At 42.5% G+C, this 19,644-nt stretch overlaps 1 protein-coding gene across 1 annotated transcript in view; it reads left to right on the plus strand.

Annotated features, from left to right (window-relative positions):
* Positions 1-16,062: 16,062 nt before the first annotated feature.
* LOC310953933 (uncharacterized protein) overlaps positions 16,063-19,644 on the plus strand; it is a gene marked incomplete at both ends in the record, with an annotated part of 58,143 nt that continues 54,561 nt past the window's right edge. The window contains 2 exons of the mRNA XM_083923198.1: positions 16,063-16,293; positions 17,495-18,566. Of these exons, the coding sequence (XP_083779324.1) occupies positions 16,063-16,293; positions 17,495-18,566 (1,303 nt within the window). The remainder of the gene's footprint in view (positions 16,294-17,494; positions 18,567-19,644) is intronic.

Here is a 19,644-nt window from a genome sequence, read left to right on the forward strand (position 1 = left end):
GAGGCATCATGATCAAGGTCACTCATCAACATGAATATTAAGTAGCCATGTGGAACTCTCTCTTCACAATATGATCCCATCAGACGTTATATCTACACTTTTTAACCCAAGTCGGCACCTATGCACAGTGCCATTATGTTTTACAGACATTTGTAGTTCACTAATAAGGTAAAACATATTGTTTATGTTTCAATTTGCTGAACTCTCACTGTGGTGGTTAGCACTGTCACCTCACAGCAAGAGGGTTCCTGGTTCGAATCCCGGCTGGGGCCCTTCTGTGTGAAGTTTGCATGTTCTCCCCGTGTCTGTGTGGGTTTTCTCCGGGTTCTCCGGCTTCCTCCCACAGTCCAAAGACATGCAGGTGTTAGGGTCATTCTAGGGTGACTCTAAATTGCTCATGTGAATGTGAGTGCTAATGGTTGTCTGTCTCTGATTGTCTCTACATGCCCTTTGATAGACTGGCGTCCTGTCCAGGGTGTACCCCGCCTCACGCCGGTATCAGCTGGGATCGGCGACCACAACCCCGGTAGGGGCAAGCGGTTGAAGATGGATGGATGGATGAACTTTCACTTCCCTTTGTATCGTGCATCAGGCACTTCATTCAGCACAGCTTTCTCTCCCTCAAAACAGACTAATTAAGTCTCAAAGTTAATCTTGTACGTACAAGATACTATTGCCTACGAGAGAGTATCTTCTACGTAGGAAATAGACTTAGGTTTTGGCCAACAATGCTCAAAAATTTTCTTCACCTTGCCTTTCAGGGGTCTGTAGGCTTCTGTGCCAAACTGTACCTTACAAAAAAATTTAACATTATGTCTGTCCTGTGGTCCCACAAACCTAGCTGTGAACATGAAGAAGATTACAACGCTCTGATGGATCCGGTTCTATATTTGGTCATAAACAACCAAGTCTCTTAGTCATTCTTTGAATTTGGCTGATGATTTTGGCGTCTGTCTTTACCAAATGAAGTTCCCCAATCTTGTTGTCTCTCCGGTTAGACATTTTCGTTGCCATTTTTGGGTAAATCACCCTTCTTCTTCTCTGTCGGGGGTTTGTTTACCCACCTTTCTCCCCTTGAACTATGCCAGCTGCCTCTGTTGGCAGGGGTCCTGCTCTTTCCAGCATAAGAAACATCAGCTCCTGAGGAAGGAGGACAGCTCCCTTTACAGCTGGAAGAGCTGGTGCTGCAGGGAGGGACAGACAACAAAAAGCCATCAATAAACGGTCCAGGTTTGAATTGAAATAAGCAGAGGGATTAGGATTCATTCATTAAATGTCCGGTCAACGCCTTTGTTTACTCTCTGCATTCACCTCTGATGGACAGTAGTGATACATTGACCAGTTGGCAGACTCATATCAGTTAAAGTTTAATGTCTGAAAAACATGTTAATATTTATTTATTTGTATTTCATGAAAATCGGGCCTGTATAGTAGTTGTTCCATAATCCTGCTGACAGGCAATTTAATGTGCAATACATTACATTTTGAAAGTAACACACCCTGTGTACAGCATATACGAGAAGGATGTTCCACACTGCACATGAAGAAGACATGGCTATCTGCCCCTGTGTGCATTCGTACACACAAAGTGTTATCCGGCCTCATGTCAGATCAATAGTGTCGGTCGCCGCTCAGCATTTCTCCAGCTCTGTTCAGCAGGCTTTCCCTGTGGGGATTCTCCACAGCACTCATGTCTCTACTCTCTGGGCTATTCCAGTGCTGATGGTTTGACTCATTTCTCTATATTTGGAAGAGATCTGTTTGCAAAGTCACTCCAGGGACAAATAGCAGGAGGGGATGGAAGAGAGGGTGTGATAAAGGAATGGGGAAAGAAGAGATGAAGGGTAACAGTATATAAAAAATACTATGAAAACAAAGATTTTATTTCTAGGTCAAATTCTTTTTGGTGAAGTTCAGTTGAATCAAAATTTCAAAATAACACGTTTTGGATGAATTGGACAAATAATGGACAGGGTATTGACTGAAAAAGAATATGGAACATTCCTTTAACACAGGGACTCCCAAACCTTTTCAGCTCTAGACCCATGGAGAAATTTGGTCTCCCCCCAGGACCCAATCTACAAAAATACACAATGAATTACCATGATATCTGCATTTATGAACTACTGATAAAAAAATATAACAAACCATGGATTTAAAATGTAAGTTAAATGTATTTATTTCTTTGTAAAAGCACATCCAACCAATAACTAAATTAGCTTTGTATAATGTTAAAGGTTGAATATGGAGAATGAACAGAACACCGCCATCTAGTGTCTCAAGATTGTATGTTAGAGAACCTCAGCCTCCTCAGGAAGAAGAGTCGACGTTGGCCCTTTTTGTAGACAGCCTCAGCGTTTCTAGTCCAGTTCAACTTATTATTGAAGTACACCCCCAGGTACTTATACTCCTCTACAGTGTCCACAGGGACCCCCTGGATGGAGGCAGGGGTCACAGGTGTTTTCACCCTCCTCAGATCCACACTAATCTGGAGCAGTGGGAGAATTTGGGCCGTGAGGGTCAGTGTTTTACAGTCTATGAGCACGGTACTGTGGTGAATATCAGTTTAAATCATAGATCATAAACGCTGGCTCCACTTCACTCCCTGAGCCGGTGTAATCTCCGCTAGAAAGACGGGACTCCCACTCCCGTTTAGTAACGTATGCTGTTAGCCTAGCTCCCGGGTGGTGGTGCTAATGTGGCTAATTCTGTAAACGTCAGACAGGCGGGCATATCTCCCTCCCCCCAACGTCACATCAATGCCCTTTTTTGGTAAACGTAAATGAGGAGGAGTCAAAGTCTGACAAGATGGCAGCTCCCAGAGGCGAATATGATCGAATCAAGTTAAGAGAACGGGCCCCTACGGAGAGGCTACATTTTTTATACAGTCTATGGTTTTTGCCCATCTCCGGTCACTCAGCTGCTGGGACAAATAACGCCCCCTTCACTGAGGCTCCGAAGCAGCTGCAGGATTGGCAAACTCCATTTCACCCAGTGCCAGCCTACAGTAGCTGCACCCAACAACAGACAACCCTGGCAACCAGCAACGCCCAATGCTATTGGCTGCTACTATGGAAACAGAACGGGACAGAAAGTCATTGTCAAACCCGTCTAATTAAAAAAAAAATTGATTCAGACTACATTTATTGTTTTATGGAAAAGCAATACTTTCATTTTATAAATATAGCTTTTAATAAAGACTCTACATATTCAACCTTTAAGTTTCTCTCACATAGCAGTCAAAATTCACATTTTACACAAGTTAAAAGTATCACCAAATCTTATGTCATTTTTGTAAGAATGGGCAGATTTTAGTAAGTTACATGTCTGCTGCATGTACAGACACTCGACATGTTGGTTCAGATAAAATTCCCGGTGGCAGCTGATGCTCTTTGTCGTCATCTTCTGGCTTTATTGAAGCACTGACACTCATGAACCACATTATCATTCTCTTTTTTTGCTTCACACAGATCTATTGGGACCTAACAGTCCTGTAAAACCTTCCATCGGTTATATGATGGACCTCTTCAGTCATATAAGAACTGTGATCAATATTCATTGTGTGTATAACTATTTCTGTTTTTTTTTGTTGAAGATTTATGTTATTTGTAACAGGGCTAAGTGCCAATAGTGTTTTGAAGTAGATCATGTCAACAGTACACATGGAAACCGTCTTAGTATATATAAATTATCATAATTATGTCACAGTGCAGCCATCTACTTTTTTCATTAATCCCGCCTCTGCCCCCAACTCAGCCTGCCAGCCACGCCCACCTCATCAGTCTACTCTCCTCACCTGTAATCAAGCCCAGCATACACCCACCAGCTCCACACTCATGCTGCGTTCCAATAGTCCCCTCGGGGGAATCCCCACTGCCATCTTAAGGGTCGTTCCGATAGTCGGAAAAACTGAAGTGAACTTTGACCCTCGGAGGGCTGAGTGATCGACTGAACAACGATGGTCACTCCAGAGATGGATGTTACCCACAATGCTTTGCAGTTTTGCATTTGGTGGAAGAAAACACATCCAAGGGATAGGGGGCATTTATGGGCGTAAAACTCTGTGATTATTCACCACTGAAGAAGAACAATATGCACAAATAAAGCAACTTTTAATCATCATTAAAAACTTCAATATCTGATATGCTTTTCAGTTTCAGTTTTCTATAAATAATATCTTATAAGTCCGTATTCTTACATGTGTGGGCTGTTCACTTGTCTAATTAATCTAATTTCTAGCTTAATATTTGACTGAAAAATGACTAGTCACAGTAAATATTAAGTCTACTCAGTTTATATATCTATACTTAACTTTCGTGGTTTCTTCTCAACATTATCTGTAAACACATGGAATAGATGTTATTTTGCAATGTATCAGAGCAATAACGATGATGATAATCATGATACAGATCACAAACAGAAGTTTCTGAATCAAAGACTGATGCAGCTGTTTACAAAGTGCTGATGTATTGCAGTCATCCGTAGAAAACACCTTCAACTCATTAAAATGAGTCTAAATTATGTGATTATTTGTAAGAAGCAGTACAGCGCTAAACTTACAACTGGTGGTGGATCCATGATAGTTTGGGCTGAAGTGAATGAGGGCAGGTGCGTTTCATTTCCTTCCCCAGCTCCTCCCCCCACCCAATTCCCCTCTGCTCTCCAAGTGGCCTCTGTGTAACGTGTGCTGCTTCGTAATACTAATGGCTGAGGGGAAGTGAAGGAGGGCGTGTTGAAAAACTAATAAAAACGCAGCTTCGCTCCTCTGCCAGATTGTTCTTTGCCATGCCAGACTTTCCAGCAGTCTCCTGCCTGACTTCCCGGTACCGTCCTTGCCTGTCCCGGATTCCTCTGCTTCGTCTGCCTCCTGGTAATTGCCTCAGCCTTCTGTCTCTGGCCAAGATTTCAGCTCTGCTCTCCTGGTTCCTCTTTGCCTGTTTCTGACTGATGGCCTGGTTGTATTGTTCCTGCTGCCTGCTCCTCGTCAGATTGTTTGCCTATGCTGTCGTCTCTCTGGTACCGAACCCCTGTCTGCCTTGACATAGCCCCCTGCCACTGCATTTTTGCCTGTTTGCCAGAACTCCAGTAAACTGTTGAACTATCTCCACTGGTTCTGAGTCTTTAGTGCTGCAATTGGGTTCATCACCTGTTACAAATTCTTGTATTTTAGTGTTTTTTCACCAAATGTACAGTTACAGTTGTAGTAAAAGAGTAAGATAAAACATTCAGTTACATCATTGTACATAGGATCTTGGTTATAATACTGATATTGCCTATCAAATTGAGATTTTATCCTTTTTTCCCCCATCATTGTATCTCCATTTACTCTGGAATGGTAATAGTTTGAATGTGTACTTACAAGGGATTCATAATCCTTAGCTTCTTACCATTCAAGGGAGATTAGAGTTGTAATAAAGTGAATTATCATTTAACTGTGGACCCAGTTTGGGAGGTTTTTTTTTCTTCCTCCAAATTATACGGGACAGCCAACTGAGACCTTCCATCTGGAAAGGGCACCTGGATGAAGGGTTGTAGACAACACAAAAGCAGGAGGGTAAGGGCATTTGTTGGAATAAATGAGCTTATTTACTGTCAGGCCAATCTGTTTGGATGACCCTCATACACTGGCAGGATGCATAATGGAAAGCAACAAAACACAGCAGGACAAACTGTGACACACAACACACACTGCTTGCTGATGAGCAGCTCTCAGGATCTCTGACGTCGCCACCAACATAAATGTTCAGTCTTGTTTTCGTTGCCTTTTAAGACGTTCAGGCAGTGTGTCAGATACAGAAACATGCTGCAGGTGGTGGGAGGCAAATCGATGTGAACAGGCCTTCTTCATTCTCAGTGATCACACATGCCCCCCCACATACACACACACACACGCACATTAGCATTCATGCAATCTCGACAGAAGCAGCATTAATGCATAATTACACTCCTTCAGTTAAGAGGTGTGGAAAACTGCATGAGATGGACATTATAAAATGGGTGCTTATATTTGAATATCTGTGTACACATACCTATAATATACAGTGTAACATACAATTACATGCTCGTTGTGCCAAACACACACACATACACACACACACACACACACACACACACACACACACACACAATATTGATCCACCATTGTGAGACCGGCCAGTTAAAAACTCCATTAAATTGTAATCACCGTGGAGTTCATGATAAACAAGAGGCAGTTGAGCTTTTGGTTTTGCCATACTCACCACAATATAATTCAATTAACTCTAAATATGGTTGCTAGTTCAGTTGCAACACATTATTTAGCAAATATGCTAACATGTCAACATATAGGGACTGGCGCAATAACAGTAAAACCTGTGTAAGTACATTGTAAAGCCATTCGGTATAACTCCTATTAAACATATGTTCCCTTTGTGAAGTTTAATCTGCATTTGTAATTGGACTGATAAGAGGTGTGGAAGCCAACAGTCAGCCTTTGGTTGAAGTCAGTTGGACAGTTGCGTCTAGATGTGAAAGTCTCACAAGATGGTTAAGGTTAGACGGTTAAGGTTAGGCGTTGACCTTGAAAGGTAAAGGTTTGATGGTTAAGGTTAGGCACTGATCTTGAATGGTTCAGGTTAGATGGTTAAGGTTAGGCGTTGACCTTGAATGGTTAAGGTTAGATGCTTAAGGTTAGGCACTGACCTTGATTGGTTAAGATTAGATGTTTAAGGTTAGGCACTGACCTTGAATGGTTAAGTTTAGGCGTTGACCTTGAATGGTTAAGGTTCAATGGTTAAGGTTAGGTGTTGACCTTGAAAGGTTAAGGTTTGATGGTTAAGGTTAGGAGTTGACCTTGAGTGGTTAAGGTTCGATGGTTAAGGTTTATGCGTTGACCTTGAGTGGTTAAGGTTAGATGGTTATGGTTAGGCATTGACCTTGAATGGTTCAGGTTAGATGGTTAAGGTTAGGCATTGACCTTGAATGGTTAAGGTTAGATGGTTGAGGTTAGGCGTTGACCTTGAGAGGTAAAGGTTAGGCGTTGACCTTGAATGGTTAAGTTAAGATGGTTGAGGATAGGCGTTGACCTTGAAAGGTTAAGGCTAGATGGTTACGGTTAGGTGTTGACCTTCAAAGGTTAAGGCTAGATGGTTGAGGTTAGGCGTTGACCTTGAATGGTTAAGGTTAGATGGGTTAGGCGTTGAACTTGAATGGTTAAGGTTAGATGGTTAAGGTTAGGCATTGACCTTGAATGGTTAAGGTCAGTATAGGTGGTTGGGAGTCTTTTTGCAAATTTCTGCAAATCTACAGTTACCATCTATCTACCATGGTGTGACCGTCACCTTTGTTTTTGTGGCATGTCCTGTACCAGTGGCACTAGTCGATTCACTACGGTTGTCTTAATCAGGTCCCTTGAAGAGAGACCTTAGTAAAGAAAACCAAACATAGTCAGACGAAGCATTAGGGCAAATACATAACAAGAAAAACAAAATTGAGTAAAGTTCATCCACCTTTGCCATCTTTACTCCTTGTATCCTCACCATTCCCATCCTCCCTCACATTCACACACATCGATTCCTTTTTTCTCCTTCTGACATTTTATTCCTCTCCAGTGCATACCTCCACCTCCCCAGGTTCTCCTCAGCCTGCTCCCTACACTCGATACAGATCAAAATGGCATCCGTAAACATCATAGTCCACGGAGATTCCTGTTCTCCTCTATTAATCTGTCCATCACCATTGCCAACAAGAAAGGGCTCAGAGCCAGTCCTTGATGTTATCCAACCTCCACCTTGAACATATCTGTCACTCCTACTGCACACCTCACGGATGTCATACTACATATCCTGCCTCTTACATAACAGATGTATTAAGAGAACTGGATACGGCATTAAGCAAGCAAGTATTGGACCTGTTCATTCCTATGGAAGCTGCTCAGTAGTGCATGAATCCAAAAATTTATGAAATGGTTGGGCTGGCTACTTCTGGTTTAGGGCTCCGGCTAACTTGAATGGGGATTACAGGATTTAATTGTGCCGCTCTTATGGACTTGCGAAATAGTTTCGGACTGAACGTATTAAATTGTGATATTTAGACGAGTCGTTTTGTGGGAGTTATGAGGCTTGTGAGGAAAAGTATTTGTGGGCCCAAAGGCATCACGTGACGATGAAGTTGTAGTTCTTCCGTTCGGTCACTATGTCAAATTAAATTTGCTAATACCGTATATTAAGGGAAAAAAACAAGGAGAGTGTGTATTTTTGGAGCTTCCGGCTTTTGTTCCGGGATAACGGGCCATAGAACTTGGCTTTTTGGTCCATTGGGACATTATTGGGACCATTGGCATTTCATAATCATGTGCAGATGGACCAATGTCATGGCAACACTCTTACAGTATTTCTTTTACAAAATAGGTGTTTTGATTCACTCAAATGCAAAAGCCTCCATGAACTGGCTATAGATTACATGCATATTATATTTTATCAGGCAGAGTTGAAGGAAAGCAAATCATTTAATAGGAAAATGTCTGATCTGTCTCAGACTGTTAGCAGCTGGCATTACAGTGTACCATAGCACGTTTCTTGACCTGTGATTGGAGGGTGGGGGAAGGGAGCTGTGTGTGTGTGTGTGTGTGTGTGTGTGTGTGTGTGTGTGTGTGTGCGTGCACAATACATACAGTGACACACACACACACACACACACACACACACACACACACACACACACACACACACACACACACACACACACACACACACACACACACACACACACACACACACACACACACAGAATGGCAGTGAGTATGACTGAGAAAATCTTTCTTCCTGCTCAAATGAGTTGACTAATCCTGCACAAAACCCAGTGTGGGCAACCTAATGCCATATAATCCATACAAGTCCATATGAACACTTGCAATCGGAGTGTGAGAGCTGTGACATAAACTGCTTTAGTATAATGCACAGTGCTGTGTCCAGTTTAAATAAAACAATACAATAAAAGGTCTTTCCAAAAAGATGCAAATGAGATGCAAATTTTCACCTGCTAGTATTATGCAGATACATTATCATATGTGACAATAACTCTGGTGTTGATAGCATTTATGTTATTTCAATGAATAAATGTCTCCTATTTATTTACATGCACTGTTGTATTGTTGTCAACCTCCAAAATTGTATCCACTATAATGGGACACACTACAAGCAGGCAGTCATAATGTATAATCCACCCTATGAAACTTCCAGTGTAATAGCGAAAGTAGCAGTAAGCCAGTTAGTCCCAGTGGCTAACCATGGTGGCTAACTACAAACGGCGACTGTTAGTTCTCAAAAGTCCCACAATAACGCAAGACCTAAAACTAACCGATCGAGGCAGGAGTGGACCACCGACTTCTGACTTCTAACACAGTTTTTTTCAAGGGGCGGGGACCGCCATCTTTAGTCTAGTCCGTAGCAACCTAGTCAATAACGTATTTACCAATGCTTGTCTTCCTAATCTGAGGCCGCTTCTTCAGGTCGTCCTTTATCCCTCAATAGTAGAAGGCAGATGGATCACAGAAGGATCACTTTAACCTGTTTGAGGTGTATCAAGTGGCGTTCACACTTTTATTTCCAAGTTGCTCTACGAAAGAGGATAAGTGTACCGTGGAAAATGCCAGTTCCGGTTTGCGGCGATAACTCATGCCCATAACTCATGCCCATTATTCATGCCCATAATTCATGGCCATTATTCATGCCCATTATTCATGCCCATTATTCACACAGTATCACTGGGGCTAGGAATAAGGTGGATAAGCCCCATCAGTCATCCACTAGTTTATAACTAGTCAATATCGTCCATAATATACGGAAACCCTAAAGGGTCAAACATTACATACATTTTACTCCCTCTGTTTTTCCATAACAAGATAATACTTACGTTTTCTTCTTCAAGATAATTAATTTGAGATCTGGAGAAAACAGTGTCGTCTATTAAAACATTGCAGGAAACATGGTTCAGTGTATCAGTGTCAGAGGAGCAGGAGAGTATGGATCACCATCACAGATCTCTTCAATGGAGTCCTGACAGGCTGAAATAACTTTATGCCTTTTCATTACAGAGAATGTTCACATTAGTGTGAGTCATCTAAAAAGACAGTTAGGAAGGCTTCAGCTTTATCAGAGGTGAATGAGCCTGTTAACTACAGTTTTTTTGTTTTTTAAACAAACTTTTTTGTCAACAATATTATATTACAACAACATAAATACCAGTACAGGGAAAAGTTTTACAATGTGCACATACATATACAGATTACAGTTCATAACAGTAAATAACTAACTGAAATCATCTGTCAGTGTTGTCTTCCAAGATATGACAAGTCTGTATGAGGCATCACATGTCAGGTGTGATGGAAATCTCACGTTTCATTCATTATTTATCAAATTAGGTGTCTCGTTATCACAAGAAAACTGAAGAAATAAAATGTATGTATGTATGACCCTTTAGAGCTTTCGTAATAACACACTTGAATTTGTGCATCAGAAAGCATTATGAGTCTTTAGAGGAGACCCCTGTAGAAACCCCCCTTATATACAATTTCCTTACATCCCCTGGTAATGGATAGTGTCTGAACAGACATTTATTTAAATGAAAAATATCAAGATTGATACTGTGTCAGATTTTGAATGCAGAGCTTTTAATGGAGTCTTTTTTCATTGTAGTGTTAAATAAACAAAGAATCTGACAACATCTTCCACCACTGACTTTCAAAGAGCACACATTTTGACAGTGATATAATATCACCTATTGATATAAAAAAAAATTAAGCTTACCTTAAAAGTTTCATACATCTTTCCAACATGCTAGGACATGTACATGACTGCACATACCTGACTCAGCAAATTATGTAAATGTCAGTCAAAGTCAAATTCAGCCTTTTTTGTTTTTTCTCCGTTCACTGTCTCATTTGATAACTACACCTACAGCACCATCTGGTGTTAGATATCAGGCGTCACGCACCGGTGAGCAAGTACTGGAATTCATCATCATTTTTAAGGTATAGTTTTCCATAGTCCGTGATCATTTATTTGAGATAAAAACTGCACAGTTTGTCTCTTTTCTTGTCATTTTGTCTTAGGCAACTGTTCTATGCTTTTGTTTATAATAAAGAGAAGGGAGAAGGGAGGTCCAGTGTGAAAAAAGACTGTCCGAAAGACCGATCCCAGCTTTGTGAGGTGGGGTACACCCTGGACAGGATGCCAGTCTATCACAGGGCACATAGAGACAGACAACCATTCACACATACGGGCAATTTAGAGTAATCAATGAACCTAACAACCCTCTTGCTGTAGGCGACAGTGGTAACCACCACACCACTATGCCACCCTCCTCCTCCATCTATCATAAACTTGATTTGCTGCAGGATATGACGTCCTATAGGATGCATCGTTTACCTAACTGTTCTTCTGAACCCCACCTGTCTTCTCTTGTCCCTCCAGTCTTTCCTGGCTGTCTTGGACATTCTGATAAGATATCCCTCTCTCACACAACTGAAACAATACATCTTATTTGATGTTGCAAATACCATGCACTCTTGGTTTTGAACTCACTTGTGTTGTTTAGAATCACGTGCAAATGTCTCTTGTGTGACAGTGTGCTCCCTCTCAACCATTGATGTACAATGTGTAACCACTTCCTCACACCGCAGAAAAGTGAACACAAAATATCCCGTAAACCATGTTGCAATTGTGGAGCCAGAGTCTGCGCAGTAGTGATTAGGCAGTATTTAAGTCGATCACAGCTGTCAATACTGAGGTTTCAGCCCCTTTTTATAGCATCAAATAACTACTGAAAACCAAACTGATGAATTAGCACTTCAAATGTCAATGTGATCAGAACTAACAAAAATAAAACACAAAAAAATTTGAGGTGCACTTTGATGTTTTAGTTTGGCCCATGTCACATCTGCTAACATGGAAGGGGTTGGGTTTCGGACCTATACATAGTATAATATATATTGGCATGAAAGTCTAAAAACATATAGGAAGTTCCTCCATAATACCAGAGCAGCCTATTACTCATCTTTAATAGAGGAGAATAAGAACAATCCTAGATTTCTTTTCAGCACTATAGTCAGGCTGACAGAGAGCCACAGCTCTATTGAGCCATATATTCCTATAACCCTCAGTAGTAACGACTTCATGACCTTCTTTAATGACAAAATTATAACTATTAGAGACTAAATCAACTCGCTTGGCACAGATTTTTCTTCAAACCCAGGAACACAGGAACCAACTGTACGACCTGATATGTTCTTGGACCGCTTTTCTACAGTCAACCTTAACAAATTAACTTCTACTATTTCAGCATCAAAGCACTCTACTTGTCTCCTAGACTCTATCCCAACTAGTTTACTTAAAGAAGTGTTACCTATAGTTAGCACTCCTGTATTAGATATGGTTAACATGTCTTTATCAGCAGGTCATGTACCACAGTCTTTTAAAGTAGCTGTAATTAAACCTCTTCTTAAAAAGCCCAGTCTTGATCCTGAGGTACTAGCCAACTATGGACCTATATCTAACCTTCCTTTTCTCTCTAAGATCCTCGAGAAATTAGTCGCCAAACAGCTGTGCGACTTTTTACATAATAATGAGATATTTGAGGATTTCCAGTCAGGATTTAGAGCAAATCATAATCACAGCACTGGTGAAAGTCACTAACGACCTTCTAATAGCTTCAGACAAAGGACTTGTCTCTGTACTTGTCTTACTAGATCTTAGTGCGGCCTTCGACACTATTGACCATCACATCCTGCTACAGAGACTGGAGCATCTAATTGGCATTAAAGGAATCGCACTGAGCTGGTTTAAGTCCTATTTATCAGATAGATCTCAGTTTTTACATGTTAAGGACAAATCCTCCATGCACACTAAAGTTAGTCACGGAGTCCCACAGGGCTCTGTCCTTGGACCGATTCTATTCACCTTATATATGCTTCCCTTAGCAAATATTATAAGAAAGCACTCCATAAACTTTCATTGTTATGCTGCTGTACACAATTATATTTGTCGATCAAACCAGATGAAACCCATCAGTTAGCTAAACTTCAAATGTGCATTAAGGAAATAAAAAGCTGGATGACCTGCAATTTTCTGATGTTAAACTGAAGTTATTGTACTTGGCCCCAAAGGCCTCCGAAACTCAATAGCTAAAGACATTGTTACTCTGGATGATGTTGTGTTGTCCTCCAGCACCACAGTAAGGAATCTGGGTGTTATTTTTGATCAGGATATGTCCTTCGATTCTCACATAAAACTAACAAGGACTGCATATTTTCACCTGCGTAATATTGCAAAAATTAGGAACATTGTGTCTCAGAAAGATGCAGAGAAACTTGTCCATGCTTTTTTTACTTCTAGACTGGACTATTGCAACTCCTTATTATCAGGCTGCTCCAATAAGTCTGTTAAGAGTCTCCAGTTGGTCCAAAATGCTGCAGCTCGTGTACTAACTAAAACATATCAAAGAGAACATATTTCTTCTGTTTTAGCTTATTTTGCACTGGCTCCCTGTAAAATCTAGAATAGAATTTAAAATCCTTCTCCTTACCTACAAAGCTCTTATTGGTCAGGCTCCATTGTATCTTAAAGAGCTCATAGTAGCGTATTACCCGACAAGATCGCTGCGCTCGGAGAATGCAGGGCTACTTGTGGTTCCTAGAGTCTCCAAAAGTAGAATGGGAGGCAGAGCCTTCAGCTACCAAGCTCCTCTCCTCTGGAACCAACTCCCAAGTGTTATTCGGAATACAGACACTGTCCCCTTATTTAAGAGTAAACTTAAAACTTTCCTTTTTGATAAAGCTTACAGCTAGGGCTTACGAGCCCTTAGCAATGTTGTTATTTTTGCGATGATTTTGTTCTGCTTAATAATGCTGCTATAGGCCTAGTCTGCCGGGGGATAATACTTTTCCAGATACTCTGAGCTTCTCTCCTCTCTGTCTGTATCATTCATGTCTCATCAATGCATGTTACTAATTAAACTTCTTCCCCGGAGTTGTTTGTGCTTTGTCGTCTCGCAGGTCTCTGCTGATCGTGTTGGTGCCTGCTGCTGTGGTCCTACATGACGCTTCCTGCTGCTATTATAATCTATAACCTTAGCTGTGCTTGTTTCTACTATTCTGCTGTATTAACTGCCATAACATATAAGTCATATTCACATTACTATAGATATTATTATAGTTACTGGAAGTGTGTCTGTCTCTGTCTTTGTGTCTGTCTTTGTCTCTCTCTGTCCATCTGTCCGTCTTTTCTCTCTTTCCCTGTCCTTTTCTTCCTCCCCAACCGGTCAAGACAGATGTCCGTCCTCCACAGAGCTGGGTTTGTCTGACGTTCCTGCCTGTAATAGGGAAGGTTTTTGTTGCCACCGTACTCTACGGTGGAATTGTTGTGTCTATGTTTATCATAAATAAGTCATAGAGTGTGGTCTTTACCTAGTTTGTAAAGTGTCCTGAGATAACTTTTGTTATGATTCGGTACTATAAATAAAATTGAATTGAATTGAATTGAACCTATACTGCAGACTGCAACCAGGGGGCAATCCAGATGTTTTGGCTACACCTTGGGGTAGCTTTAGATACAGTCTAAGTATAGATCTATACAGTACCAATAGATATAGTAAATTATCTAGTTTCTATATAATATATCCTCTGAGCCTGATTTGAACCTTAAAGCATAACTCCAGCAAAATTGGACCCCATGGTCTTTTCCAGCATGAATTTACATCAAATAAGCCATCAAGACAAGTTTTTTCATTCATTAGATAACAGAGAAATCCCGAACAGTCACTAGCAGCCAGACGTGGCTAACACTGAGTAGCTCGCAGTGGAGCGCCAAACACATCCAAAAGGGCTTTTTTAAAAAAAAAGTATTTAGTCAGCCACTGATTTTGCAAGTTCTTCCACTTAAAATGATGACAGAGGTCTATAATTTTTTTTATGGGTACACTTCAACTGTAAAAAAAAACCCTGGAAATCAGATTGTACGATTTTTAAAGAATTTATTCGTAAATTATGGTGGAAAATAAATATTTGGTCACCCACAAACAAGCCAGATCTCTTCTTTAAGGAGCTCTTCTGTCCTCCAGTTCAAGTATTATATATTATTAACCTCTTGTCTTTACCAATTCTATTTAGTTATTCCTGCTGTTACTGTACATAACACTCTGTACGACTGTATATGACAGAAATCCAAACAAACTGGATGTAGAGGAAATAAGTCGGAAAAGACACTTCTCACGATATACAGATAAACATAAAAAATACAAAATGTAAACACAAAGTATCTTAAAAAAAAATCAAATGCTTGAGCCCATGTTGTCATACAATTCACCTGAAAAGTTGTTTTTAAAATTATATCAGATACACATGGCTGGGAAGCGATGTAGGGACTTTGTCAGCTAATGATGAATAAGGCTATAAACTGACAGGAAATTGTGTTTGAATCCGGATTACAGTGCCTATAGAAAGTTATGATACCCTTTGAAATAGATACCTCACAGCTACAGCAGATGGCGCAACAACACAAAGAGGCGTCGAGAGAGAGAGAGAGAGAGAGAGAGAGAGAGAGAGAGAGAGAGAGAGAGAGAGAGAGAGAGAGAGAGAGAGAGAGAGAGAGAGAGAGAGAGAGAGAGAGAGAGAGAGAGCGAGAGCGAGAGCTGTGTTATCCACACACGCGCCTTCTCATCCTGGCTCCCCGGCTATGCACCTGCAACCTCCCCTGAGCAGCGGGAGTGCGCATGGCGGCCGGCATGCACCTGGGGCGCCACGCCGGAGACACAGCAGCGTGCAGCCTGATGCTCTAACAGGAGGGATATAGCAGAGGAGGACCGGGCTGATATCGGAAGCACAGCATGGGCGTGGGAGAGAGGCACAGCCGAAATGAAAGCGATGTAATTCCACTGACATAAGGAGGGTGGGTGGGGGGAACCCAGCGTTTGGATCAGAGTTGTCCCGGGTGTATTTGGGGGGGCTTTGTTTGGCATCTTGTTCTCTGACATTCACCAAACGCAGTACTTTTTTTCCCCACCTGCCAACCTCCCCTGGAGTTCAGAAGGATGGAGAAAGGCGCACACCTGCCGCAGCTCTCCAAAAGCGCAGAGAGTCCGGCAGAGGACATCTCCAAAATCAATGACGAGGAGCTGCTGAAGTGGGGTAAAGAGGAGCTGGTGCGGAGGCTGCGGAGGGCAGAGGCGGGGAAGAGGAGCGCCATCGTGGAGCACGGCAATCTGATGCGGGAGGTGAACCGGAGACTCCAACAGCACCTGAACGAGATACGGAGTTTAAAGGTGAGACGGGTGGGGTTTATACAGGTGTGGAGGCTTTAATGATGATGATTGGGACGTGCACGGGATCAAAGAGGAAGCCTTCTTATCATGGCCACATTTACAGATATTTAGTTATGGTATACGATACGTAATTAGGGTTATAAAACCATTAAGCCGGTTGTCTATATTGGACAAACAGATGGATGCGAGTGTTCATTCATATCGGTCCAATCATATGGAACTGTTTGCTCGTGTAGTCATCAGTTAGACATGGTGAGAAGTTGAAACATGGATTGTGACAGGATGTTTAACCTTAGTCAAGAAAACTGACACAACCAATGATCATTTTCATTAGTCGATTGAATATTTATCAGCTATCTTGATTGATGAACAGATTAACAGACAGGTGAATCCGTCATGTTTTATGCAAAAATTCCAACAACTAATAAATTCAGGTAGCTTTCAACTATTCAGTCAATCTCCAACTATAATCGAATCATTGTTTTTAGTCATTTTTTGAAGCCAGAATTCTCTGATTCTAGCTGCTTAAATGTTTCTTTCCTCTTGTATCTTCGAGTTTTGGACAAAAAAAGACATGTGAGGACATCATCTTGGGCTTTGGGAAGCACTGATCCACATATCCACATAGACCAAAGAACTAATTGATCAATAGAGAAAATAATCCACAGATGAATAGTTGATGTAAATAATTATTAGTTGCAGACCTAATGGGAGGTTTCATGGTTTTGCCTATGAAATGTCAGAAAATGGTTTAAAAAAGAGACCCATCACAAATTCCTGGAGCCCAATTTGACGATTTCAATAGGATTCTCTTGTCGACAGTTCAAAACTAATTAGAGAAAGAAAAGCACCAAATCCTCAAATTTGAGAGGCTGGAACCAGAAAATGTGTTGGAGTTTTATTTAAAATTGCAGATTCATTTTCTGTCGATGGACTTCATTTCAGTTCTACAAACACACACACACACACACACACACACACACACACACACACACACACACACACACACACACACACACACACACACACACACACACACACACACACACACACACACACAGTGATTGATGGGAACACTCTTCTCCCTCATCAAATGATCAATCCCAGCAGGAATGTGCATGTAATCCCTCATTGTGCTGCTGCTCTGTGTGTGTGTGTGTGTGTGTGTGTATGTGTGTGTGTGTGTGCCTATGTAAACCAGGACGTGAACCAGAAACTGCAGGAGGACAACCAGGAGCTGCGGGACCTGTGCTGCTTCCTGGACGACGACCGACAGAAGGGGAAGCGGGTGTCACGCGAGTGGCAGCGTCTGGGCCGCTACAGTGCGGGCCTGATGAGGAAGGAGGTGGCCATCTACCTGCAGAAGCTGAAGGAGCTAGAGCAACGGCAGGTGGAGGTCATCCGAGAAAACATGGAGCTCAAGGAGGTGTGTCTCATGCTGGATGAGGAGAGGGCTGCGGCTGTGACTGGAGGCGGAGGAGGTGGTGGCGGACATGGAGGCCCTGGTCGTAGGAGCTCCATTGACAGTCAGAGCAGCTTATCTCAGCTGGGTGGAGGTGCCCCAGCACATGGCCTGCTGCGGGATGTAGGCGATGGGAGCAGCACATCAAGTGCAGGGAGTACGGATAGCCCAGATAACCCCCACCTCAAACCCCCTCCCCTGGGCTCCAACACGAGCCCTGGATCGAGATGCGTTTCCTCAGAGCACCCCCGCAAACCAGGAGATGTGTGTGAATCCACAGGCAGGAGGCACAGCTCCACTCCAGAGTACCACACCTTCCCCCAGTCCTGCCGCCCCCGCGGGGGTTCCCTCACCACCCTGGACCCTCGCGACCTTCGGGGACACAGCCCAGAGAAACACAGCAAGTCTCCCAGCAGGCTACCATGTGACTCCCACCTTGAACCCTGCAGCTCTGACCTACTAGCCCACAAACAGCTATTGATGTCTGGGCAGGCATCTCCAGGCTGTGGGAAGGGCACTGCCAAGTCCAGCCCAGAGCTGAATCATAGACATCGGTCGGTTAACATGGCGGGAGCGGGCTGCAGGAGTGCTGAGACCAAGCTGGCAGCGATGGGGACGCCTGAGCACCTGAGGAAAGGGCGGGTGATCGTGGGTAGTCCAGAGTCTATACGGCACCACCATCACTATCAGCAGGGCCAGGGGGTGGAGCATGGCAAAGGGACTTATAGCAGTGGCTCCCCTGGCAGGGATGGGGGTCAGAGGAGGGCAGCAGGAGAGGAGCTGGCCCCCCACCACCAGAGTCTGTACAACGGTAGGCAGAGGGTAACTCTTTTCTTGTATTTCAATTCATAACACTTGCATGATCAAAGAGGACTGCTGCAAATGTCCAGCAGAGAGAGCCTGACCTGGGCAGTTTTTTTTTTCATCCAGTTGCGATCCCTTGATCCTGCGTGAGCTTGTGATATTCCGAGAATCCCGCTGGTTTGTTGTGGAATATCTGCAGATGTAAATATGACACCACAATAAGGTAGAGTACGTTCTCTGGAGAGAAGTGTCTAGCTGATAGCTCCAGGCTCAGACCCACCTCCTCTGTAGGAACCATTGGGTTCCCAGCTTTAAAAAAGCAGTGACACCGGAGCTGGATATGATAGCAACCCTCATAGTTCATTAATGAAGTTTGGATAAGCCACACAACCTCAAACTATACTAAGGTCAAAATACAACCTTGATATTTCAATAGAACTGTAACTTATAAAGTTAGGTAATTTAGTCTAACGTTAGCAGCACACTCTCTCCCACAGTAATATGTTGAGCTTGATAGCAATAATATAACGTTAGCTAGATACAGTTATAGGCCTCTCAAGTGTCATGCATTGAGCGTGAAAGTCTTTTTTCAGTCCAAGGTCACGCACTACCACCACACATTGTATTTCTCATTGTAAACAATTTATGATATGGCACAGCGCCCTAAATTTCTCTGGCTGCGGAGCAGTAGTGCCGCTTTCACTTTGGAGCCGGCAGTAATCAAGCATGTCTCCCCTGGAGTTCAGTCCATGGATATAGAAAAAAGAATGGACAGTGGACGAAAAAAATGGCACCCATTGATTCCTATGGAAAGCTGCTCAGTGGCGCAGGCTCCCTTAAGGACGCTGCCATTTTTGTTTCTTGTGAACCCGGGAGGACTTAACGGATGTAGAAATCTTCACATTCCCGAGCACCAAGCACGAAATAACACAAAAAAACAACGAAAAACACCAGAAAAAACATCACACACAATGCACAAAAAGTTTGAATGTGTTTCACTACGGCTCTTTTTAGCTGCGCACCCTCCCATCACTCTATTTTGTAGGGTCTAAAAATTAGGCCTACATACATTTCTTCCAGTAGAG

The sequence above is a fragment of the Echiichthys vipera genome (genome assembly GCF_963691815.1).
Source record: "Echiichthys vipera genome assembly, chromosome: 11".
In the NCBI taxonomy this organism is placed as follows: domain Eukaryota; kingdom Metazoa; phylum Chordata; class Actinopteri; order Perciformes; family Trachinidae; genus Echiichthys; species Echiichthys vipera.